This window comes from Lutra lutra, chromosome 7, assembly GCF_902655055.1.
Source record: "Lutra lutra chromosome 7, mLutLut1.2, whole genome shotgun sequence".
Classification (NCBI taxonomy): Eukaryota; Metazoa; Chordata; class Mammalia; order Carnivora; family Mustelidae; genus Lutra; species Lutra lutra.
In genome coordinates this window covers 55,468,551-55,490,847 of record NC_062284.1, presented here as the reverse complement: position 1 = coordinate 55,490,847, position 22,297 = coordinate 55,468,551, and the positions used below count along the sequence as shown (strand labels likewise).

The 22,297-nt window shown below is 34.9% G+C and overlaps 1 protein-coding gene across 4 annotated transcripts in view; it reads left to right on the top strand.

The window, feature by feature from the left end:
- The window catches only part of DPH6 (diphthamine biosynthesis 6), a 183,380-nt gene that overhangs the window by 20,704 nt on the left and 140,379 nt on the right, over positions 1 to 22,297 (top strand). Inside the window, exon 4 of one of the 4 annotated variants that reach the window (XM_047737962.1) lies at positions 16,449 to 17,636. The exons of the other annotated variants lie outside the window; for them this stretch is intronic. Within the exon in view, the coding sequence (XP_047593918.1) occupies positions 16,449 to 16,634 (186 nt within the window). The 3' untranslated portion in view covers positions 16,635 to 17,636. Of the gene's footprint in view, positions 1 to 16,448; positions 17,637 to 22,297 lie in introns of those variants that run through there. 4 annotated transcript variants of the gene reach the window in all.

The window sequence follows — 22,297 nt, the reverse complement described above, 5'->3', positions numbered from 1 at the left end:
ATGGCATTCTCCTGGCTATAGTGATGGATCAGTGATGGCTTTGTTAATTTATGTGTACCAAATAGAATGAGGCCTAGGTTGGTGAATGGTTGGCAGAAAATAAACACTTTCCCCAGTATAGAAGAATGTGTGGGTATAAGACCTTGAACGGCTATGGCTTTTTGTTTCTGGATGGATAAAAACATGATGTCAAATCTTACACAAAAAATAGCAGAGCCAATAGGATTGCAGTTTGAGGATGGCTCTGTGAAATCCTCTTTCTTTATTTGTTTGATAATTTGCCCTCCTGATTCTCCCTATTCTCTTTTTCTGGTATTCTCACTGATCAGATATTAGACATCCTAGATTGAATCTTCATGTCTCTTATCTTTTCTCACATTATTTCCTACACTTATGTTCTTTTGTTGTACATTATGTAAGATTATTTTTAAAATTCCCTACTTTCTTAGCAGGCATATTTCATTTTTATAGCAGCTAGTTTCTCCTTCTGTAGATGTAATATCCTTATATCCCTCTTAAAATACAAATTAGTTTTAAACACTGTCTTTTGCTTCCTAAAATATTAATGTTTTCTTTAGGGTTTCTTTCTCGTATTTTTTCTCTTTCATGTCGTAGTCTTTTCTCAACTGTTTTGGTTACTTATTCATATCTAGTATCTAAGAATAAGGCAAGAGCAAAGATGACTGAACATTTTTTATTTTAGAGTTTTTCAGCCCCACATCTCACACTTGTTATGTCTGGAGTTCAGGTTAATGTAGCCTAGTTTGTTTTCTTCCTTAGCTTTCTTCTCTTCAATGCAAATAGTGGGTTACAGCTTCTTATGCTGATTTATCAGTCATTGTTTCTTCTTGATTGGCTGACTCAAGAAATTTATGGAAATCCTTTTGCCATCTATGTCTGCCCCTGCCTGCCCCACCTCTTTGTTTTCTAGAGGTTATACCTTTGTTTTCATTTTAATGAACTCTCTTCATCCAGAAATCTGTGTTAATTTCTTTCTAATGGAATGCATTTAATATTCTTCCCAAAGTTGAATATTCACTTTCAGTCTTCCTCTTGTAATCCTTGCTACTTTTTTCCTCTCATATTCTTTTTCTCATTAGGCATTTTATCTTGCTGTCTATGATCTTGAATTGCTTAATTGACACTTGCATTGTAATTTGAATACAAAAATAAATGAGTAGTTGTCTTTTTAAATTTTTTTATTTTTTTAAAGATTTTATTTATTCATTTGAGACGGAGAGATATGGAGAGATAGAACATGCACAGGGGGAGGGGCAGAAGAAGAGAGAGTAGCAGACTCCCAGCTGAGCAGGGAGCTGGATACCCGGGTTGATCCCAGGACCTGGAGATCATGACCTGAGCCACAAGCAGATGTCCAACCGTCTGAGTCACTGAGACATCCCTGTCTTTGTTTTTTTAAACAGAAAGTTTGCTGTTGATAGAAAGGTTTATAAATAACTAACTGATTTTTTATTTTTATTTATTTATTTTTAAAGATTTTATTTATTTATTTGACAGACAGAGATCACAAGTGGACAGAGAGGCAGGCAGAGAGAGAGAGGGAAGCAGGCTCCCTGCCGAGCAGAGAGCCCAATGTGGGACTCGATCCTAGGACCCTGAGATCATGACCTGAGCCGAAGGCAGCGGCTTAACCCACTGAGCCACCCAGGCGCCCCTAACTGATTTTTTAAAACTAGATTTTAACTTAATATTTTTGAAAACATCAGTTGCCATTTTACTCTTTGTATTGGATAGATTTATTTTGATTACAGGAAGTAGAAAGTCATATTCAAGCAGTTTTAAAGAAAAAGAGAATTTTACTTATTTACTTTTTGAGTATTATTTGTTTTCTTTCATGTTAATTTTTAAAATTTTAATTCCAGTGTAGTTAACATACAGTGCTTTATTAGTTTCAGGTGTACAATATAGTGATATAGCAGTTCTATCATTACCCAGTGCTCTCATGATGAATATACTCTTAATCCCCTTCATCTATTTCACCCATCCCCCACAGTCACCTTCCCTGTGGTAACCACAGGGGAATTTGCTCTCTATAGTTAAGAGTCTCCTTCTTGGTTTGTCTCTTTTGTGCTTTATTCATTTGTTTTGTTTCTTAAATTCCAGATGTGAGTGAAATCATACGGTATTTGTCTTTCTCTGACTGATTTACTTCACTTAGCATTATGTTCTCTAGATCCATCCATGTTATTGCAAATGGCAAGACTTTATTCTTTTTTATGGCTGAATAATATTCCATGGAATATATATACCACCTTTTCTTTATCCATTCATCTATCAGTGGACACTTGAGCTGCTTCCATAATTTCACTATTGTTAATAATGCTGCAGTAAACATAGGGGTGCATATATCTTTTCAAATTAGTGTTTTTATATTCTTTGGGTAAATATCCAGTAGTGAAATTATTGGATCATATGGTAGTTCTATTTATAACTTTTTGAGGAACCTCCATACTGTTTTCCACTGGTGGCTGCACCAGTTTGCATTCCCACTAACAGTGCACAGGGGTTCCTTTAAGAAAAGGAGAAATTTATTGACAATAACCTAAAGATAAATTTGACTTCAGGAAAACTAGATACAGAAGACAGAGAAGATAATCACTTTTTTCCCCATTCCATTTCTTTCCTTTATTTCTGTTGATTCCATTCTGATTAGACCCTTATAGTTTTAAGATGGTTCCCGGTTACATTCTTCCTGGTTCAAATCTAGTCGGAAAAGCTCCAGTCTTTTAAAATAACTCAAAGGAAGATCCAGTTACATTTCACTGTCACTCAGTGGCCTGACTTATATCATCCATTAGCTAGTTATTAATGGGAGAAGATGACTTCATTTGACTGGCTTGGCTTAGGTCATGTGCCATTCCTGGAGCAAGAGATGGGAGTCATGATTACTGGAACCACATTTTACTATGGTTCTATGGGAAGAACAGAACCCGTTGGGGGAAAGTGGTTCCACAAATACAAAGCAGGCTGTTGCTGGTAGAAGTGCAAACTGTGTCAGAGAGGTAAAAAGCAGCAGGTTTCCTGAAAAATAAATAGGTTTCAGCTGCTTACAAACTTGGGCACCATCCTAAATGGTTCTTCTTTTATTGTCTCCCTCCCTCCTATCCTCCATCTCTTCTTGCCCTCCTTCTCTCTTAACCTCTTTCAAAAATAGTTTATCATTAGAATCACAACAGTGAGCTTATACTCTGGAACTTGTATTCGGTTGCTCATGATTTCTCCACCTTAATATTCTATAGGCATGATAAACTCAACAAGTTCAAAATATGGTCATTCTCATTCTGCATGAACTTGCTCCACTTCCTATATTTCCCTCTTAGTTAAAATCACCCTCATTTACCCTATCACCTGAGTCTAAACTAGAGTCTCACTACTAAATTTCTACTTTCTCTCAGTTCCCATGCCAACCACCACTATTACATCCCTAATACTTGTTGATATTACTCTGTGGCTTCTGATATCCGACCCTTTGGTCTCATTCTTCTCACAAGTGAGAAGATTGTCAACTTGCCTTCAATATTGCCTTGTGTACCATTCAGCCTTTCTACTATATTGTCATCAGCTGTTCTGCACAAATACTTAAATAACCCATTATTAAGACAAACTACAAATGCATTAGTCTGACATAAAAGACTCTAAGAAGAGACCCTTGCATCTCTACCTGTCTGATCCTGTCATTCTCACACAAATTTCTGGGTTCAAGTTAAGAACTGATGATGTTTCTAGGAGATTGCTTTTCATGTCTGAATCTTGCCTATGCTTTTCCACACTCTTATCTCTATTCTGAAGAACCTCTTCTCACCTCATACCCTTCTGTGAAATTGGCTCTAATTTATCTATTTCCTATCTTTTACTTGTCTGCTTTACATACGTATACTCTTTCTCAGGACTTTGGTAGGATTGCTTATTTGCTTTTGTTTTTACACTTGGAAGCTTACATGGAATAGGCATCATAATGAAACTTTGCAAAATAAGATATCCTATCAGATTTGGCAGTGTAACCACTAAGTGTACCAAGAATAATTTCCAGCTGCAGAATATTTTATAAAAATGCCAAGCAGACACTTTTTCAAATTGTTTTTGGTACCTGCATGATAGAAAACATGCTTATTATGGTGGAAAATTGCTCTGTGGATTTCTTTCCACTTTGGATCTTGGTGAAAAAAGCCTTAGATGGTTGGGTGGCTTAAAGCAAATCCAAAGGGTTTAGGGTGTGAGAAACTTATAAGAGGGCCTTAAGATTTTCAGGGAGGACCCAGACATACTGCTAATTAAACAGGCACATAGCCCTATACAGATTGCTCCTGGCTCTTCAGCATTGCACAGCTTGCCTCAAGCCCTGTCAGTTCCCAAGATTTTGGACATTAAACCTGGTCCCTTGGCACAAGAAATGTTTTGTTAGTATCAATTCTGGACCCCAAACAGAAGAGTTGCAATTAGCACAGACAAGTGTCATTTTGACTCCCAGGTGTGATTTTATTGAGGCTGTGTTTTTCCGGCCCTTCAGACAATAAAGTCAAGCATACATAGAAAGCTCATGATGGATGATCTGTCTGGAAATATACTTGTCAGTTATTATACTTGCTTATACTTGTCAGTTATTATAGTTTGTAAACTTTTCACAGATCTAGAGTCTTCATCTGTAGACTCCCCCTAAAGTCTAGAAAATGTGACTCCCTTGTTGTAGCAAAATGATTATTCTGTCTCCTCAACCTTGAACTTTCTCTACTTGGTATCACTGATAGTGTGTGTGTATTAAACATGCACATGTATACTCTATTTTTTGGCCTGATTCAGTGCCTCTCTATAAATTCAGTAGTTGACTTTTATGTCCCTGTATTCTTCTCTTCTATGAACTATAATTTCTATCTTAACATATACTCTATATATTTTAAAGTATGTTGGGTATATTTGACTTATCTTTTAAGACTCTGTTGTTTGTATCCTATTGACTTTTTGTCTTTTTTCCTGACTATTTTACTTTATTTGGTTAGAAACTTTCTGTAGTTGTCTAGTTTGGAGTTGTGTTGTCTAAGACGCTAGATGCATGTTTCTGTCTTATAGTCTTTTACTTCATCTCTAGATCTGTAGTTTACCTTGTCTTTGTCATATTCTCTATTAAAATACTGAGAATATATTATCAAAACTTACAAATACAAGGGCGCCTGGGGGGCTCAGTGGGTTAAGTCTCTGCCTTCCACTTAGGTCATGATCCCAGGGTCCTGGGATCAAGCCCCACATCAGGCACTCTGCTTGGCGGGGAGCCTGCTTCCTCCTCTTTCTCTGCCTGCTTGTCTGCCTAATTGTGATCTCTCTCTCTGTCAAATAAATAAATAAAATCTTAAAAAAAAAATTCACAAATATAAATTACTTTGTTCATGGGGTGCCTGGGTGGCTCAGCCAGTTAAGTGGCTGTCTTCGGCTCAGGTCATGATCCCAGGATCCTGGGATTGAGCCCCACATCCAGCTCCCTGCTCAGTGGGAAGCCTGCTTCTCCCTCTCCCTCTGCCACCTCTGCTTATCTGCTTTCTCTCTCTCTCTCTTTCTCTATCTGACAAATAAAATAGTTTTTAAAAATAATAAATAAATTACTTTATTCATTTATTGTTATCCTTAATATTTTTTTGTGGCACAGGACTTTATTGGTAGTCACACAATAATATGTTAGATCTTAAACTGATATTTTTACATCTACTTTCCTTTTTTTTTTTTTTTTTAAGAGACAGAGCATACACACACACAACCAGGGGTAGGGAACACAGAGGGAAAGAGAGAATCCCATGTGGGGCTCAATCTCATGACCCTGAGATCATGACCTGAACTGCAATCAAGAGTCAGATGCTTGCCCAACTGAGCCACCCAGGAGCCCCATGACTTTCCCTTTTAAATTGGGAACATCTTCATTCAGCAGGTTTATAGTTCTTAAATCATACAGTAACCATAAAAAGCAAAAATAAAATCAATAAATATTTAGAGTTTTTAAAATGATTATTATTGGTAAGAGGTGATTCAATAGTGGCCTTTTCTGTGACATGCTGATGTGAGAAAAAATTGAGTGAATTAAAAAGGTGTATTAATTGACCTTGACTTTTCCTTTTTTTTTTTAAAGATTTTATTTATTTATTTGACAGACAGAGATCACAAGTAGGCAGAGAGGCAGGCAGAGAGAGGGGAAGGGAAGCAGGCTCCCTGATGAGCAGAGAGCCCAATGTGGGGCTCGATCCCAGGACCCTGGGATCATGACCTGAGCCGAAGGCAAAGGCTTTAACCCACTGAGCCACCCAGGTGCCCCTTGACTTTTCCTTTTAACTTTAACTTGATACTACTACAGTTTATAGACTCTTTTTTATGTCTTTTATTCTGCAAACATTAATTGGATGCTTATAATGTACCGGTAATGTAAAGAGATGTATGAGACAGTCTCAGCCTTCACAGAGCTTGAGGAGATAAGACCTGTACACAAAGAAACTACTACAAGGTAGAGTTGCCTTGGAGAATGCAATTTAAAAGGCTGTGAGGATTCTTTTTTTTTTTTTTTTAAGATTTTACCCATTTATTTGACAAAGATCGCAAGTAGGCAGAGGCAGACAGAGAGAGAGAGACAGGAGGAAGCAGGCTCCCTGCTGAGCAGAGAGCCCGATGTGGGGCTCGATCCCAGGACCCTGAGATCATGACTTGAGCCCAAGGCAGAGGCTTTAACCCACTGAGCCACCCAGGTGCCCCGGCTGTGAGGATTCTGAGGAGAAAAAAAATCTTGTGTTGGGGCATTCAGAGAGCCTTATGGGGGAAAGTACATTTGATATCCTTGAAAGTTGTTTGGATTTTGACAAAGGCAGCATGGGTGAATGCCTAAAAGAATGTTGCAAATTAGGGGCAGAGCTTAGCCAAAGTCATGGAAGCAGAAAATCATGAGATATATTAGGGAAATAGCAGGAAGTTCAGTGTGGCTAGAGATCAGAGTTTAAGGGGTAGTGGAAAATCAGTCTGCAAAGGTTGATTGAAACAAAAAAATGGTGTCTTAAATTTTAGGCCAAGGATTATTTAGGCAGTAGAAAGCCCCTAAGGTGGTATTTTCCAAACTCAGTTTAATGTGTCACACCATTTTTTCCCTTTAAATGAAAGAGACCAGAATAAAATAGAAAGTATCAAAGTGCATTGTACATAGTAAGGTTAATTATATTTTGTGAAATGTGCATTCATGTGTGGGTATGCATGTACATTAGGTATATTCTAGGTTGTTAAACAAATTGTTAAGGTTAAACAAATTTGAAAGCCACTATCCTGAAGGACTTTACAAAAGGAATGACAGAATTGTACAGTTGAAGGGAACTTGTCATTAAGTTGAACCACTATAATGATGCAAGAAATGGATTGATGAAGTGGAATTCTGGAGATGAGGGGTTCAGATTGAAAACTGAGATATGAGGCTAGCTAACAGGTTCTGAGGACTTGAACTAGAGGAGTAGCAGTGGGAAAGGTGAAGAGAGGACATTGCAGAGGTGAATTGATAGGGCTTGATGGTGGCTTAAATAAAAAGGTGGTATTTATATAAAAAGTGACAGGGAGTCTATATAAAGTACTTAGTAAACTAACAGTTCCATGGCTAATTCATTCAGATTTCAACACTGGGCAGTGTTGATAATCAGAGTGAATTACAATAGCTATATATTACAAATATTGTGTTACTAAATTTTATAGCGCCCTATCTTTGTCATCTCTTTAAGCTGGAATAGGATGATATAGAAGATGCTTCATATCAAGTTGGGTTCATTTAATCAAGATTAATTCTTAATAAATGTTAGTCGTACAACAGGTGTTGGCAAGGAGGTGGAGAAAAAAAGAACCCTCTGCCGTATTGGTGGGAATGCAAGCTGGTACAGCCACTCTGGAAAACAATGTAGAGGTTCCTCAAAAAGTTAAAAATAGAACTACTATATAATCCAGCAATTGCACTACTGGATATTTACCCAAAGAATACAAAAACATGAACTCAAAAAAATACATGCACCACTACATTTATAGCAGCATTATTTACAATAGCTAAGTTATAGAAGCAACCCAAGTCTCCATTGATTGATGAATGGATAAAGAAGAGGTGATGTAGCTATACACACACACAAACACATACAAATATTACTCAGCCATAAAAAAGAATGACATCTTGCCATTTGTGAAAACACGGATAGAGCTAGAGAGTGTAATGCTAGGCAAAATCAGAGAAAGACAAACACCATATGATTTCACTCATAGGTAGAATTTAAGAAACAAAACAAAGGAACAAAGGGAAAAAGAGAGAGAGCAAAACCAAGAAGGAGACTCTTAACTATAGAGAACAAATTGATGGTTACTAGAGGGGAGGGGATAAGGGGTGGGGAGATGGATGAAATAGTTGATGGAGATTGAGGAATGTGATTAAAATAAAAAAACTTAAATAAATAAGTAAATGTTGGTCTGATGGTCCTTATAATTGAACATTTAATTTTTTTCATATTGTTATATGTAGTACTTATCAACTAAAATATTTTATATTTATTTCTCAACTTGAAATAAAATCACCTAGTATGAATTCACAGAAGGAAGCAAAATGTATGGTATTAATGAGTTTAACATAACAATGCATTTAGATGAGATTTAAGTGATCATAGTAATTGCATTGAAAAGTTATTTACTTGTTTTTACCAGTAAATTACTGGTAATTACTGGTAAGCCTGTAAATTACTGGTATTTACAAGCAAAATATAGTCTTTTTAGTTTTATGATATAATTGACATATAATATTGTGTAAATTTAAGGTGTACAGTGCTTTGACTTGATATATTTATAAATTGCAAAATGATTATCACCCTAGCATTAGCTAACACCCCCATTCCATCTCTTAATTACCATTTCTTTTTTGTAGTGAGAATATTGAAGATCTATATTTTTAGCAACTTTCAAGTATATAATAGAGTATTATTAATTATAACCACTATGCTGTACATTAGATCCCTAGAACTTGTTAATCTTATAACTGTATATTTGCACCCTTTGATATACATCTTCCCATTGACTCCACTCCCCAGCCCTTGGTGACCACCACTCTACTCTGTTTCTCTGGGTTTGGAATTTTTTTGTTTCCACATGTGTCTTTCTCTGACTTATTTCACTTAGTATATATATAATGAGGTATATGCATACCACACGTTCTTTATCCATTTGTCTGTTGATTAAGGTTAGGTTGTTTCCATATCTTGGCTGTTGGGAATAGCGAAGCAATGAACAATGGGGGTACAGATTATTTCTTTGAGATCCTGTTTTCATTTCCTTTGAATATATACCCGGAGGTGGGCTTGCTGGGTCATATGGTTTTAGTTTTTTTCAAAAACCTCCATATTGTTTTTCCATAGCAACTGTACCAATTTACATTCCTACCAGCAGTGCCCAATTATTCTCTTCTCTCCATACCCTCACCAGCACTTGCTATCTGTTGCCTTTTTGATGATAGTCATTTTAACAGATGTGAAGTGATATCTCATTGTGGTTTTGATTTGCATATCTCTGTTGATTAATGATGTTGAGCACCTTTCTGTGTACCTGCTGGCCATTTGGATGCCTTATTTGAAAAGATACCTATTCCATTCCACTGCCCATTTATTTGTGGGGGTTTTTGTAGTTTTTTTGCTGTTTTGTTTTGTTTGCTAGTGAATTGTATGCATTTTTTATGTATTTTAAGTATTAACCTTTTATTAGATATATGATTTGCAAGTGTCTTATTCTATAGGTTGTCTTTTCATTTTGTTGATTGCTTCTCTAGCTCTGCAGAAGTTTTTTTTTTTAGTTTGATTTAGGTGCACTTATTTACAAAATATAAAGTCTTAATAGGTTCTATAGGCTTTTGGGCATCATGTCAGATTGAACCTGGCTTCAGGCCTGTAAATTAATTGACCCCTTATATTCCATTTATGGTTTTCCTCTCACTCTATAATTTATCCTTCAAACTCCTGCCAGATTCGTCTTACTAAAAAGCATAGATGCAGTCACATTCCTCTCTTCATCAAAAATCTTCATTGCTTACCATTGATCTGTGAGGTGCTCTATAATACGGCTTCCACTTGTGTTTCATCTTTTCCCAGTATTCCTCTACACAGTACCTACTTCCCATCTATACTAGACTATGTCAGAATTCATCCCGCCTTCTCCCCCACCGCCACAGTCCATGTCTTTCTTGCATAGTGCTGTGTTATAGTCAGAAATAACCTTTCCTCTCCAGTTGCTTCTTTCACATGGCATCTCCTTTTGATATTTTCCTTCAAATGCCCCTATTGAATGTAATAACTTCTTCTCTGGAACCTTCATATAACATTGTATTTCTCTTATAGTACTTAATCTGTCTTGATATACAGAGCTACTAGGTTTTGTTTTGTTTTGTTTTTTATCTTGTGGGTTTTGTTTAAAGATTTTAAGTACCTTGAGGAACAGGGATTATATTTCACTTTTTATTTTTTATGGTACTTTATACAACTGTTGAACTATACAGGCATTGTGTTTAACTGTACTTCTCTGGAATTCATTTATTGCATCTGTAAACTATGGATATATCTTTTTGTTTTTGTTTTTTTTTTAATTTATCTGTTTTGAGAATAAGGTGAAAATATACGAGAGTCTCTTTAGGTTTCTAGGAAGAAAGATGCTGTATAAATTAATTTTGTTTTATTTTTTGTTGTTATTTTTGTACCCTGTTAACTTCATGTTAGTGCCAGGTATTCTTTCTTCTTTATTCCTTTACTTCCAAAATAATCCAGTGAAGCTAAATAAAGTCAGGTTTGCTTGTTTTTGTTTTTGTTTTTTTTCCATTACATACAAAGTTCTATTAGTGCATTAATACTTAATTAATATTAAGTAGTAGCTGCAAGTTGGCATTGAGATGAGTGTAATTCCTCTCGACATTATTAGTAAGTTAATACAGAGAAGAAAAAGAATGGTAATCGTTCAAGTTGTGAAAGAGGTTTTAACGTGGGCAAATTTTTATTTAATATTAGATTGAATTTATCTTTCTACATTTGTTGCCTTTAATTTTTGGCCCCCTTGAGTCTTTTTCAGACTCTTACATTCAGATAATTGAACCTTCTGAGGACATATAGAATTGATGTTTTTTATCTAGTTACCAACGTGAATAAACTGATATATGTGTTGTTTCAAAAGAAGATAAGGAATTAAACCAGAAGATGACAAAGGTTTTTATTTATAGATGCTTTCTTTCCATCAAAACTTATTTTGGCATGTTCTTTTAAAATTCTGTGCTTATCTTTAAAATCTAAGCAGTGTATTTTCTATTAACTCATTTATAAAAAGCCTCAAGCAAGAACTTCCATTTGAAAGTTACGTGAACTGACTTTAGAGAAATTAAACTTCTGAAAGAGAATATGAGAAATTAAGAGATGTCCAGTGGCAATAGAAAAGGGCCATTGTGTGCAATCCTGTATGTGAAAGCTCTTACCTCTCAATGCCAGGGGAATTATATCACAGTTATTCCTAACATTTACAGTGCTGGGTCATATGGTTGTTTTGTATACTTACACACATTGGGTGTTCAACGAGCAGTTGTTAAATTAAACTTGGTGAACAAAGTTAAGCCCATCTAACCCTGACAAAATCCAGCTAATATTTTTCCTTATAGATTTCTGTAAAAATACGTTGAGAATTTTTCCTTACAGATTTCTATAAAAATACGTTGAGAATCAGAAAGACAGAAATTATTTATCAGACATTTGTTAACCTTTCTCAAAAAGGATTCTTTGCTCTCTACTATAGGATTGGTTCCAGAGCCATTGAAATGATCCAAGGTCTATTTTAAGACCAGTTCCCTTATGGATTCTTTCCTACATAGTAATTTTACTGGGAAGTGAGAAAGGTAGGGAGAATCATTGTCACTTGATAAATAATTCACAGTCTCCCTTTTGAGTTTTTCACAAATCAGATTTTTTAGTAATTTTTACTGATCTCATAGTCATTTGGTGACTTTTTTAACCTTCACCAAAGTTCTACTGATTTTGAGTGTTCATATAACCTGGTCTTGGTCATAGAAAACCAATAAAAAGCAGTCTAGTGGAATTCAGTGCAAGATAATATAATATTATAAGACAAGGAGAGAGGTGTTTTTGAACTCTGAAATTTTGTGTAAATTTTTTGAATATGTAAATTTTTCTGGGGAGAGGTCCAGATTTTTATTACAGTCTCAGATTGGTCTCTTCTCTTCAGAAGTCTGATAACTACTGTTTTAACCATAAATTTCAGAAAGCCTTGTAGCCTGGGGGTATTTATGACTTCTCAACTCAGGAATCGGTTATCCTTTGAGCCTGTAGCACATACTGTTGGTAGGCGCTGTGAGGTCAGAGGGGCTATCTAGATCTTACAAGGAGTGAGGAAGACAGTAGAATGGAGGTAGCACCACAGAGCAGATGAGGATGACATACATCTCTTAAGAAGGATACTAAGATTTCAAAGAGAATAGAGTGCAAAGTGGTATGTTAAAATTTCAGGTAGGAAGTGATGGGGACCAGAGAAGGAACACTAAACTTGGGAACCTGTACATGGTCTGGCTGGCTCATAATAGACCCTTGGGTTTTGTGTTGAAGGAGAATAGAGATGCAAAAGGCGATTTCCTGAAGTATAGCTTTCATTTTTTGAATTTCTGTTGTGTTTAATGACTTTTGAGGGAAGTTATTAAATTATGCCTTCTTTTATATAATTATTTGCATATATAATATATCTTCATTGTTAGCTTAAACCTCTTCAAGGCAAGAACTTTGTGTTTTTCAGTTTTGGATACTCTGCAGTGTCACCATGAGGTCTTCTCCATATGAGATGCTCAAAATTTTTGTGGTATATTTGCTCTAAGGATGCTATTGAGGATTTTTATCATATCTTTTTCTTTTTCTTAAAGATTATTTATTTGAGAGAGAGAGTGTGTGCACACGTGAGCATAGGGGCAAGGGACTGAAAGAAAGAATCTCAAGCAGATTCCCCACTGAGCATGGAGCACAACACAGGGTTTGATCTCAGGACCCTGAGATCAGGACCTGAGTAGAAATCAAGAGTTGGACACTAACAGACAAAACTACTCAGGTATATTGACCCGGATTTTTATCATATCACACATTAAAATTCATGACACTTCAGGGGTGGAGTTTCTTGTGTGACTTGGTCTTAAATATTTTGTCTTACTATAACTGTTGGACAGTTTTAATGTGTGAAAACTGTAAATCATGCAACTCATTCCAGTTTTCTTTTTATATTGGTTGTTAGAAGCCCAGAGACATGTGATTTTTTTTCAATTATTTCTGTATTATAACTTAATTGATGTTGTTTGTGCAGCACTATCTGCCAAACACTGTTATACATTTTATACATTATATTCTAATTTATCTTTATCAACTCTGGTTTATTTTCTCTATTTTGCGACCAATAAACTAAAATACAGAGTGGTTAAGTAAATTGTTCAAGATTACACAGCTAGAAAGTAGTAGAATATGTATTTTTAATCACTGTATTCTTCTGCCTCCTAGCACTATGACATGTTAGCCTGCAGATATTATCATAAACTAGTGCGTATATAGCGCATATTTATAAACCAATCAGGCATGTGTGAATTAACAGTGAGACAGAGGAGTGGACATGTGGTTAGATAAGGGAGTGATGTTACTGAGTCAAGGATCAAAGTAATTTCTCTGTGCTTGATCTCATCTCATTTCAGAACTCTCAGAATTCTTTTAAATTGTTGCTACTCAAAGTGTGGTCTAGGGGCTGGTACTAATCCATGAAATAATTGTTATTGGTACAAGGTCAGCTATTTATAGAAATGGAAAATAAGCATTTGGAAACTTTTGTAGTTATTTGAGAGTAATTTTATATCTATTGAGTCTAATAACAAAAAATGGCTTTGTATTTTATATCTTTTTAAAATTTCTTTTTTTTTTTGTAATTCATTTCAATTGTATTTTATAGACATTTTTGTCTTCAAAGTTTTGGAAATTAAAAGAAAAAAACCTTGTCTTTAACATAGCTTGAGAAGCACTGTTCTAGGTAACAGCTATTTTAATCTATGGTTTGTTTGAAAAAGAAAAGACATGATCTATAGCTTGAAATTACATTCTAATCTAAACCTGTTTCTGAAGATGAAGTAGGAATTAGTATATTTGGCTACTTTGTCAGTTTCTTTGTTCTGTGAGAAAAGGCCCTAATTGAGCTCACCTGGGGGAGAGGGCATTTTTCATTTTTTTCTTATGCTTAGTACTTTTTTCAAGAACGACACTTTTTTAAAAAAAGATTTTATTTATTTATTTGACAGACAGAGATCACAAGTAGGCAGAGAGACAGGCAGAGGGGAGGGGGATGCAGACTCCCTGCTGAGCAGAGAACCCCATGCAAGGCTCGATCCCAGGACCCTGAGATCATGACCTGAGCCTAAGGCAGAGGCTTAACCCACTGAGCCACCCAGGCGCCCCAAGAATGACATATTTTAATTAAATCCTTGATCCAGGGTAATAGCTTGAGGAACCTGTCCATCATCTATAGTTACAGTCTGTTTCCATGACTTACCAAAATGGCTAATAAGAGGGGCACCTAGTTGGCTCAGTGGGTTAAGGCCTCTGCCTTCAGCTAAGGTCGCGATCCCAGGGTCCTGGGATTGAGGCCCAAATGGGGCTCTCTGCTCAGCAGGGAGCCTGCTTCCCCTGCTTCTCTCTCTGCCTACTTGTGATCTCTGTCTGTCAAATGAATAAATAAAAATCTTTAAAAAAAATAGCTAATAAGATAATTTGCATTTTTGTATGTGCAAACTGTTCCCTGGAATAACAGAAAATTTACGAAAAAGAGATAACAACAGAACAGTACTATTAGTTCCAGATTAATAGACTAATATAATAGATTTTCCACTTATAGAAAATAAAGGGAGCTTCAATGAGATAATATTTACACCAGGTCAGTTTTTAATTTTTCTTTTTTTGGGGGGGGTAGGCTGGGATGTCTCCTTCTATAATATGATATGTGGTAAAGGAGTCTCATATGAAGTTACCCACCTTAAAAGGGTCTTTGAATGTCTATATAATTACCATCTACCTCTTTAACTAATCTCTTTTTGGGGATCCTCTAACATAGCATTTGAAAAGAATTTCTCACTATTTTTTTTTTTTTTTAAATTTTTAAAAGCTGGGACGCCTGGGTGGCTCAGTTGGTTAAGCAGCTGCCTTCGGCTCAGGTCATGATCCCAGCGTCCTGGGATCAAGTCCCACATCGGGCTCCTTGCTTGGCGGGGAGCCTGCTTCTCCCTCTGCCTCTGCCTGCCATTCTGTCTGCCTGTGCTTGCTCTCTCTCCCTCTCTCTCTGACAAATAAATAAAAAAAAATCTTTAAAAAAAAAAAAAATTTTAAAAGCTGGCCTCCAAATAGAGAAATGGGCCAAGGATATGAACAGGCAGTTCATAGAGAAAGAAATCCAAATAGCCAAAAAATGTGCAACCTCACTAACTAAAAAAAATGTGGCTATCACTTTGGCAGGATTAAGAAGTAATATTGGTTTTGAAGCAATGGGTATCCTATGTGCTGCCAGCAGCCCTATAAATTGGTTCAGCCTTTCTGACGCAATTTGGCAGATCTCATCAGATACAAAAAATAGACTCTCTTTACCAAGTATTTCCACTTTGGAAAATTTATTCTAAGGATATAAAGATGTATTCAAAGATTTAGAAGTGGCTGGCAAACTGAATCATGGTGTAGAAAATATAGCATCAAAAATGAAGTTGCAGAAGTACAACTGTGTATGTTATTAAGAGAAGCGAATAGATTAGCAAATACCCTGAATGGTTATGATTATATTTTCATAAAACTTATTTGTAGAATATATACATAGAAAAATAATTGAAGGACATATTTTAGGTCCGCATATACATGAAGTAATAAGAATGTTTGTATAATTTTTACACATTTGAATTTTTAAATGTTTTCCCTCTAATGATCATACATTGTATTTGAAGCTTCTTTGTCCAAAATTTGGCCTCCATTTTAAAATGCACAGAATGGTATAGAAGGAGAGGAAACCTGAGAATCAACAGGATGTCGCCATTCTCTAGGTTCTTTGCTGAAGATTCATGAGGAGCCTGTTTTTCTTTCAGAGGTTATTCTTGAAAGCTGTGTTTGAGTTTTTTAGTTGTTGTCTTTTGTTTTGTTTTGTTTTGTTTTTCCCATGACAAATGCCTATCATTTTCTAAACAAGAAAGGCAATGTCCCAGTTAGGTGTGTGGAGTTCTTTTCGTTCACTCTTAGCCCTGTCATGTTAATACTGAATAAGCAGAAACCCTGACTGGTGGTGAAAGATGGTAAACCAGCCTGAGGGCTTTTTCTGGTCAGCCCTAAACCTCTGATTGCCACGTTTTCCTAATTTCCCATTTCCAGGGCATCACTAGAGTGACCTTGCCTGCTGAATATGATGCTCTAAATCTCCAAGATTTTCACATGCATTTGGAAGTGGGCAGTCAGGCAATTGTTTACAGGACTCCACATGAACTGTGCACTCACAGCAAGTTTGATAAACACACATTTCCTCCTTTTATCAGTGAGATTGCAGAATGTGAAGTATGAGTTTCCAGTTTTACTCATTCCCCTCAACCCTTTTCCTGTTTAAAAACTTAGACATACTAATTGGATGCTGATCTGTCCCTGTTTTTTAGACCGTTTACTGATAGTTGACCGTTTATTCTAATACTTACCTAGGCAAGGTTTGGCAGTTCTTTAAAAAAATAAACTTCCCATGTATTCAACTTCAAGAAGATTCATCCCAAGGAATGTAATGTGAGCACTAATTAACAGTAATGATTGCTAATCACTTTGCTTTTTATACTCCTTTAGGAGCACTGCTATTATCCAATGTAGTTAAGTAAAATGCTTGTATATGAATCAACAATGCTGCATCCTTTTAGCAGCTATTGCTCACAATCAAGCTTTGCATAAATTAGAGCTAACTAAAATTGATTTTAATATGCTGCATTTCCTTCTACAATAGTAAACTAAAACAGCTAGTTAAATACAGTGAATATTAAAGATATTACCTGATTTTCTTTTTTGCAGTCACACTTAAGGTAGATGAAAAGCAATATTGCAAATAAATTTTCTAACAGTTTATGACATTTTCTCTTATATTTCTCCAAAACTGCATGTGACATACTCTTCATAGGCATAGTGATATTTTGATTTTGTTGAAAGCTTTTATCATATCAGTGAAAATCAATAGGCTTATGTTTAATTTTTCTGAATTTGTGCATTTACTTCCTAGAGGATCTTACAGTTTCTTTAAATTATCTATATAGCCCATTTATATAAACTTGGTTTATAGGATTGTGCATTCAGTGTTCATTAAAAAGGGTTGTTTTATTATGTTTGGTGTGTTATTAGACTATTATAAAAGCTTTCTGTTTATTTACATGCATTCAATATACCTACAAACCACCTTGCCTCAGGAGGAGACTAAGCAAAACTTGTAAATTAATAATTTAAGGGAGCAATACTCAAGTAGCATTTTGGTTAACTTAATAAGTTAAAGCCTTAGAATCAGTGCTGCCCACTTTAACAATCTTTACTTTTGACTTTTATTGGTTGAAAATAACTTGTTAAACCGAGGCTTCTGTCATAAAATGAAATCTACATATCATCTGAAACCCCTTCTCCTTTTTTTGATTTATGAGTAGGTTGACATATTATTGAAGAATTTTTAACACTTTCACAGTTCTGCACTTTGATTTCAGAGAAGGTGCTAATCTCTCTGGAAGTTTGAGAGTGACAAAATGAGTTGTATACTGTTTTTCTAGGGAATCGGGGATCCTTTATTAGAGGCCTTAGTTTTATGATGGCACCTGTATTAATGTTGATTTATCTAATATGTGATGTGGTGGTGTGATCTGATACGCATTAATGGAGTATTCTCCTTTCTCATTTTACATGTTATCTCTAGTTGCCTGCCTGGTCATGATATAATTCTTACAGCTAATGTTAGTGTTTCTACAGAGGTTAAGCTATTAAAGACATTATTTTTAAATTACAAAAATAAAATAACTTCTCTTTCATTTTTGTATTGTTTGTAGTATCAGAAATCTAAATTTTTGGTGAATAAGCAAGTGGAAAACATTAGGTGATAGTGTAATAAAAAGCTTTATATTCTATATACAAGTCTTATTGTAATACTTTGCAAACATGTATTAAAAAAACCTTTGGCACTATACTTAATTGAATTTAGTTTCAAAGAATTGTAACAGGAATGATGTGAGAGAACAGAAAATGTATAGAAGTTCAATTGAATGCTACTCATACCTAATTATAATTTTGTATCCCAGTACTATTGCACAATAGCATGAAATGCATGTCTATGAGGAAAAACCTGCTTTTTCTATTTTGCTTTGAGTTTGAGTTCCTATGTGTGTAACAAAATTACGTTTAGAATGGTGAAGATTTCAGTTTTGATCCTTTTTTTTTTTTTTTTTGCAGTGTGTTTACTCTCATGTAAGAGTGATTGATCTGTAGCTGTCATTTTACCCAAAGAGGGGACAAATGGAATTGGCCTTTTAGACAAAAAGTATGCAAACAGACTGCATTCTTTCTGTTGATAGAATTATGGAAGGATTGCATGAGGTGCCACATTCATTTTCCTATTGATTGTAAAAAGGATTCTGCAATGGGCTCCTGTTTCCATTGGATAAGGAGGTGCTATGATTAGTTACCTTTCTCATGAAAGCACTACAAAAGGAAATGCAAAATGCGTGTGGTGCAGTGTTCTCAATTTGACAGTTGTTTTTGTTAATTTTTTTGCCCCATTGAAGTCCAGCCTATTTTAAAAAAAACGTACATTTTGGTTTTATCCCTTATATTAAGCTTGGTAGATTTCCATGCTTTTCACCCTTTAAGAAATTATATGTTATAGACAGTTTTTTTAGGCTTCTATTGTAAAGCTTCAAAGCTGATGCAACAGTGCCCTCTGTAGTCTTTTAGGAAACAGTAGATACATGTAGATGATTTAGAATATTCAGGTAGGAAGCAGGATATTTAAATTTAATTTTTGCTCAGACAAGAGAGTCCTTTTTCCTAAGTAGACATTCTTGTTTTTCACTAGCGGCTTTACTTTAAACAAAGGGAACAAAGGACCATTCTGAGTTTTCATTTAGAATTATTGGCTACCTCTTGTTGTTACCCAGTGGTAAATCTCAAGTTTTATCAGACATTCATCAGAGTAATTTGAGATAGAAGGAATCTTACAAGCTGTACTGTCTCTTTATGAAATATCTTTTTGAAGTTGAGTTCCAATAGGAGTATTTTAAAAAATAATTTAGTTCCTTTGTCCTCATTTCTTCTATTTAATTAGAGCCTAAGTGGGCTGCCTAGAACTTAACTTTTACTTGTTCCTGAATTGGGCAACCCAGGCTTTATACAGGACATTATTTAAATTCAAACCAAGGGAGTTACACAATGTCTAAAGTATTTGTCATTCATTAGCATTGATTTAAATTTTAGATTTGCCTTCCTTTCTTTATGGGTTACCTATTTGATTATATATATTGATAGCTAAATTTTTCATTGTAAACACAACTTTATGTGAAGTTATTAGATGATAATACAAGCAGGCTCATATTTAGCTGTGTGATTAGAAGTAAAAATATTCCACGGGCAAAGTTTATTTTGCTTCTGAAAGTGTTTTAGTAAAAAGAGCATGGGGCAAATCATAGCTTCTCCATGGGTATTCACTACGTAATGGTGAACACATTTCTAAATCTCTGAGCCTGCTTTCTTATCTGAAAAATGGGAGTAAAAATAGCTTATCTTTGAGGTTTTTGTGAGGAATTAGATATAATGTATATTTATTGGCCAAGTTATTATAAGTGCCCAAATGGTTACTTTGTTCCAAAAATCACAAAGTGAAGGTCAATGGCATTGTTTTTATACAAGGAAGTTTTAATAAAAATCTAGAACACATTTAATATACTTTAGATTTTTCAAAAATTTTACTCCCGATGATTTATGTGAATCTGAAAGCTAACATGGCATTCCTTGGTAATGTGGACTGATAAAATGAGGTGCACATTAACTTTCAATTCTTTACAGACTTTATCCCCAAACTTCTTATAAGCCATGTTTATAAACTTTAGTGGAAATTTACCCACAAACCGATATTTGGCAACATGTGAAAACAGATAATAAATGAAACTTGAGAAAAGGGTCTTTCATTTTTTTTCTCCCTTAATGTATCCTAGAAAACAGGATACTTTTCATTTGCCTGTGTTCTCAGTAGTAGTCTAGAGCCCTTCTTCATAGTTTCTAGGTAAGTGGATTTTGCTTTCTCAACCCAGTTACCAAAAAAGACATAAAAATAGATGAAAGTGGAGCTTTTCTGGTTGAAGTGGATATGGGGGCCTGAAGTTCTCTTTGAAGGAACAAAGTTTAAAAACCAGTTTACCATATACATATATGTGTGTGTACATATACGTTCTTTCTCTCTTTTGTGTAAAGGCTTTGTTCTTCTTTGGTTTGAATTCAGAGCAGCTAATTCTTTACCTGGCACATAAAAGATGCTCAATTAACATATGCTAAATACAGAATTTTTTTAATGTCAGGCCTTATTGACGTAGAAGATTTGAGATAAGTTAATATGTATTAAAATGCACAATTTAGTGTGGTATTGTACTATTAGAGTAATTGTTTCTATGTGAACCATTTAAGCAAGCACATTTCAAGTGTAATTCACCAATTTATTTTTTAGAAATCAACTTGTTGTGACTACAAATAATAATGGGAAATGAATAAAAAATATTCAGAACTTGTCTTCAAGATGATTAAAAGCTGTTGCATTCCACAATGATGGATTTAGCTAAAGATTCAGACACTTCAAGTGACCTGATGATAAAAATAATCTTGCACAAAGAACTTGTGAATTGAATTTTCTCAACATTGAGTAAAGCATTATTTTTCTTGTAAAGTTCTTACTTGTGCTTCATATTAATTTTGAATCCTGAGTTTAATATTATAATAAATCATATTGTTTTTAGTATATTACTTGGGTTAAAATTGAGAACTGCGAAAGTACCCTTTTTTTAAAAACATAAAGAAGGAACCAATGTTTTAAACTGATAGAATGAGACTGAACAAGCTTTTAATAAACCAAATATGGTAGTTTTAAAAAAAAATAGTGACTTGTTGCGGTAAGAATCATGTTTAAAATTAAATTCTGGTTTATAAGACTGACAAGATGCTGTCTACCAAAAAAAAAAAAAAATGAATAAGCTATTTTTCTTTGCAGTGAAAGTACCAAATTAAGAATCTGCTTAATTAAAATAATGATAAATGTAGATTACATTACTGAAGACAGTGAAATACAGCTGCTCTGTCTAGTGAGAGCCTGCATAATTTACCAAGACTGTACAAAGAAGCAATGGAGCAGCTACTGCAGACTGTTAGGGGAAATGTCCTGTTTATTCAACATACATTTCTTTTTTTAATTAAAATGTCAATGATAATTTTATAACAGTCCTCCAAAGAAATCCTTTAAATTTCTTCAAGGTGGTAGAATATGAGACAAGATCTTGCTGCTGAATGAAACAGCTTAAACCCAAGAAAAAGTAACATTTTCTTATTTTCCTTAATTCAGCTTTCTTTTTTATGAGTTAATACTGAAGTATGTAATTACTATTTTTAACATGAGTCTTGCATGAGAGAATCGTGGCAAAATCTTTGAATATACATTTTATTTATTAATCTTTTTGAGCCACAAGCAAGATTTGGGTAGAGCCATAAGTAGCATTGCTTATACATAAAGATAGAGGTTTGCATACTGTGGAATTCTCAGAGTGGGCAGACAACTGGATGGTATTTCCTCCTCAACTCCATCACTGGATTATAAGAAGGGATAATAAATTGCACGTATCAGTGTCTGGAGACCAAAAAGGTTGAGAACCCCTGTTACACTGTATATTTTCATCTTTTATTTTAATGATGTCCAATGATACCTTTATCATTACATGTATTTAAGGAAATCAATATTGTGTGTAATAAGACATGGTTTTTTGCTTTTTGATTTTTTGGCGACAAGAGATAAGTGGGGATTCTGGAGTCAGACGTGTCTGTTCTAGGCTCTACCCCATGCTAGCTATATGATCTTGGTTTAGTTAACTTCTATATATGGTGACTTTCACATTTATAAAGTTGTGGCTAATGATAGTACCTACATCATAGGATTGTCATGAGCATTTAATGGGATAATCCATGTA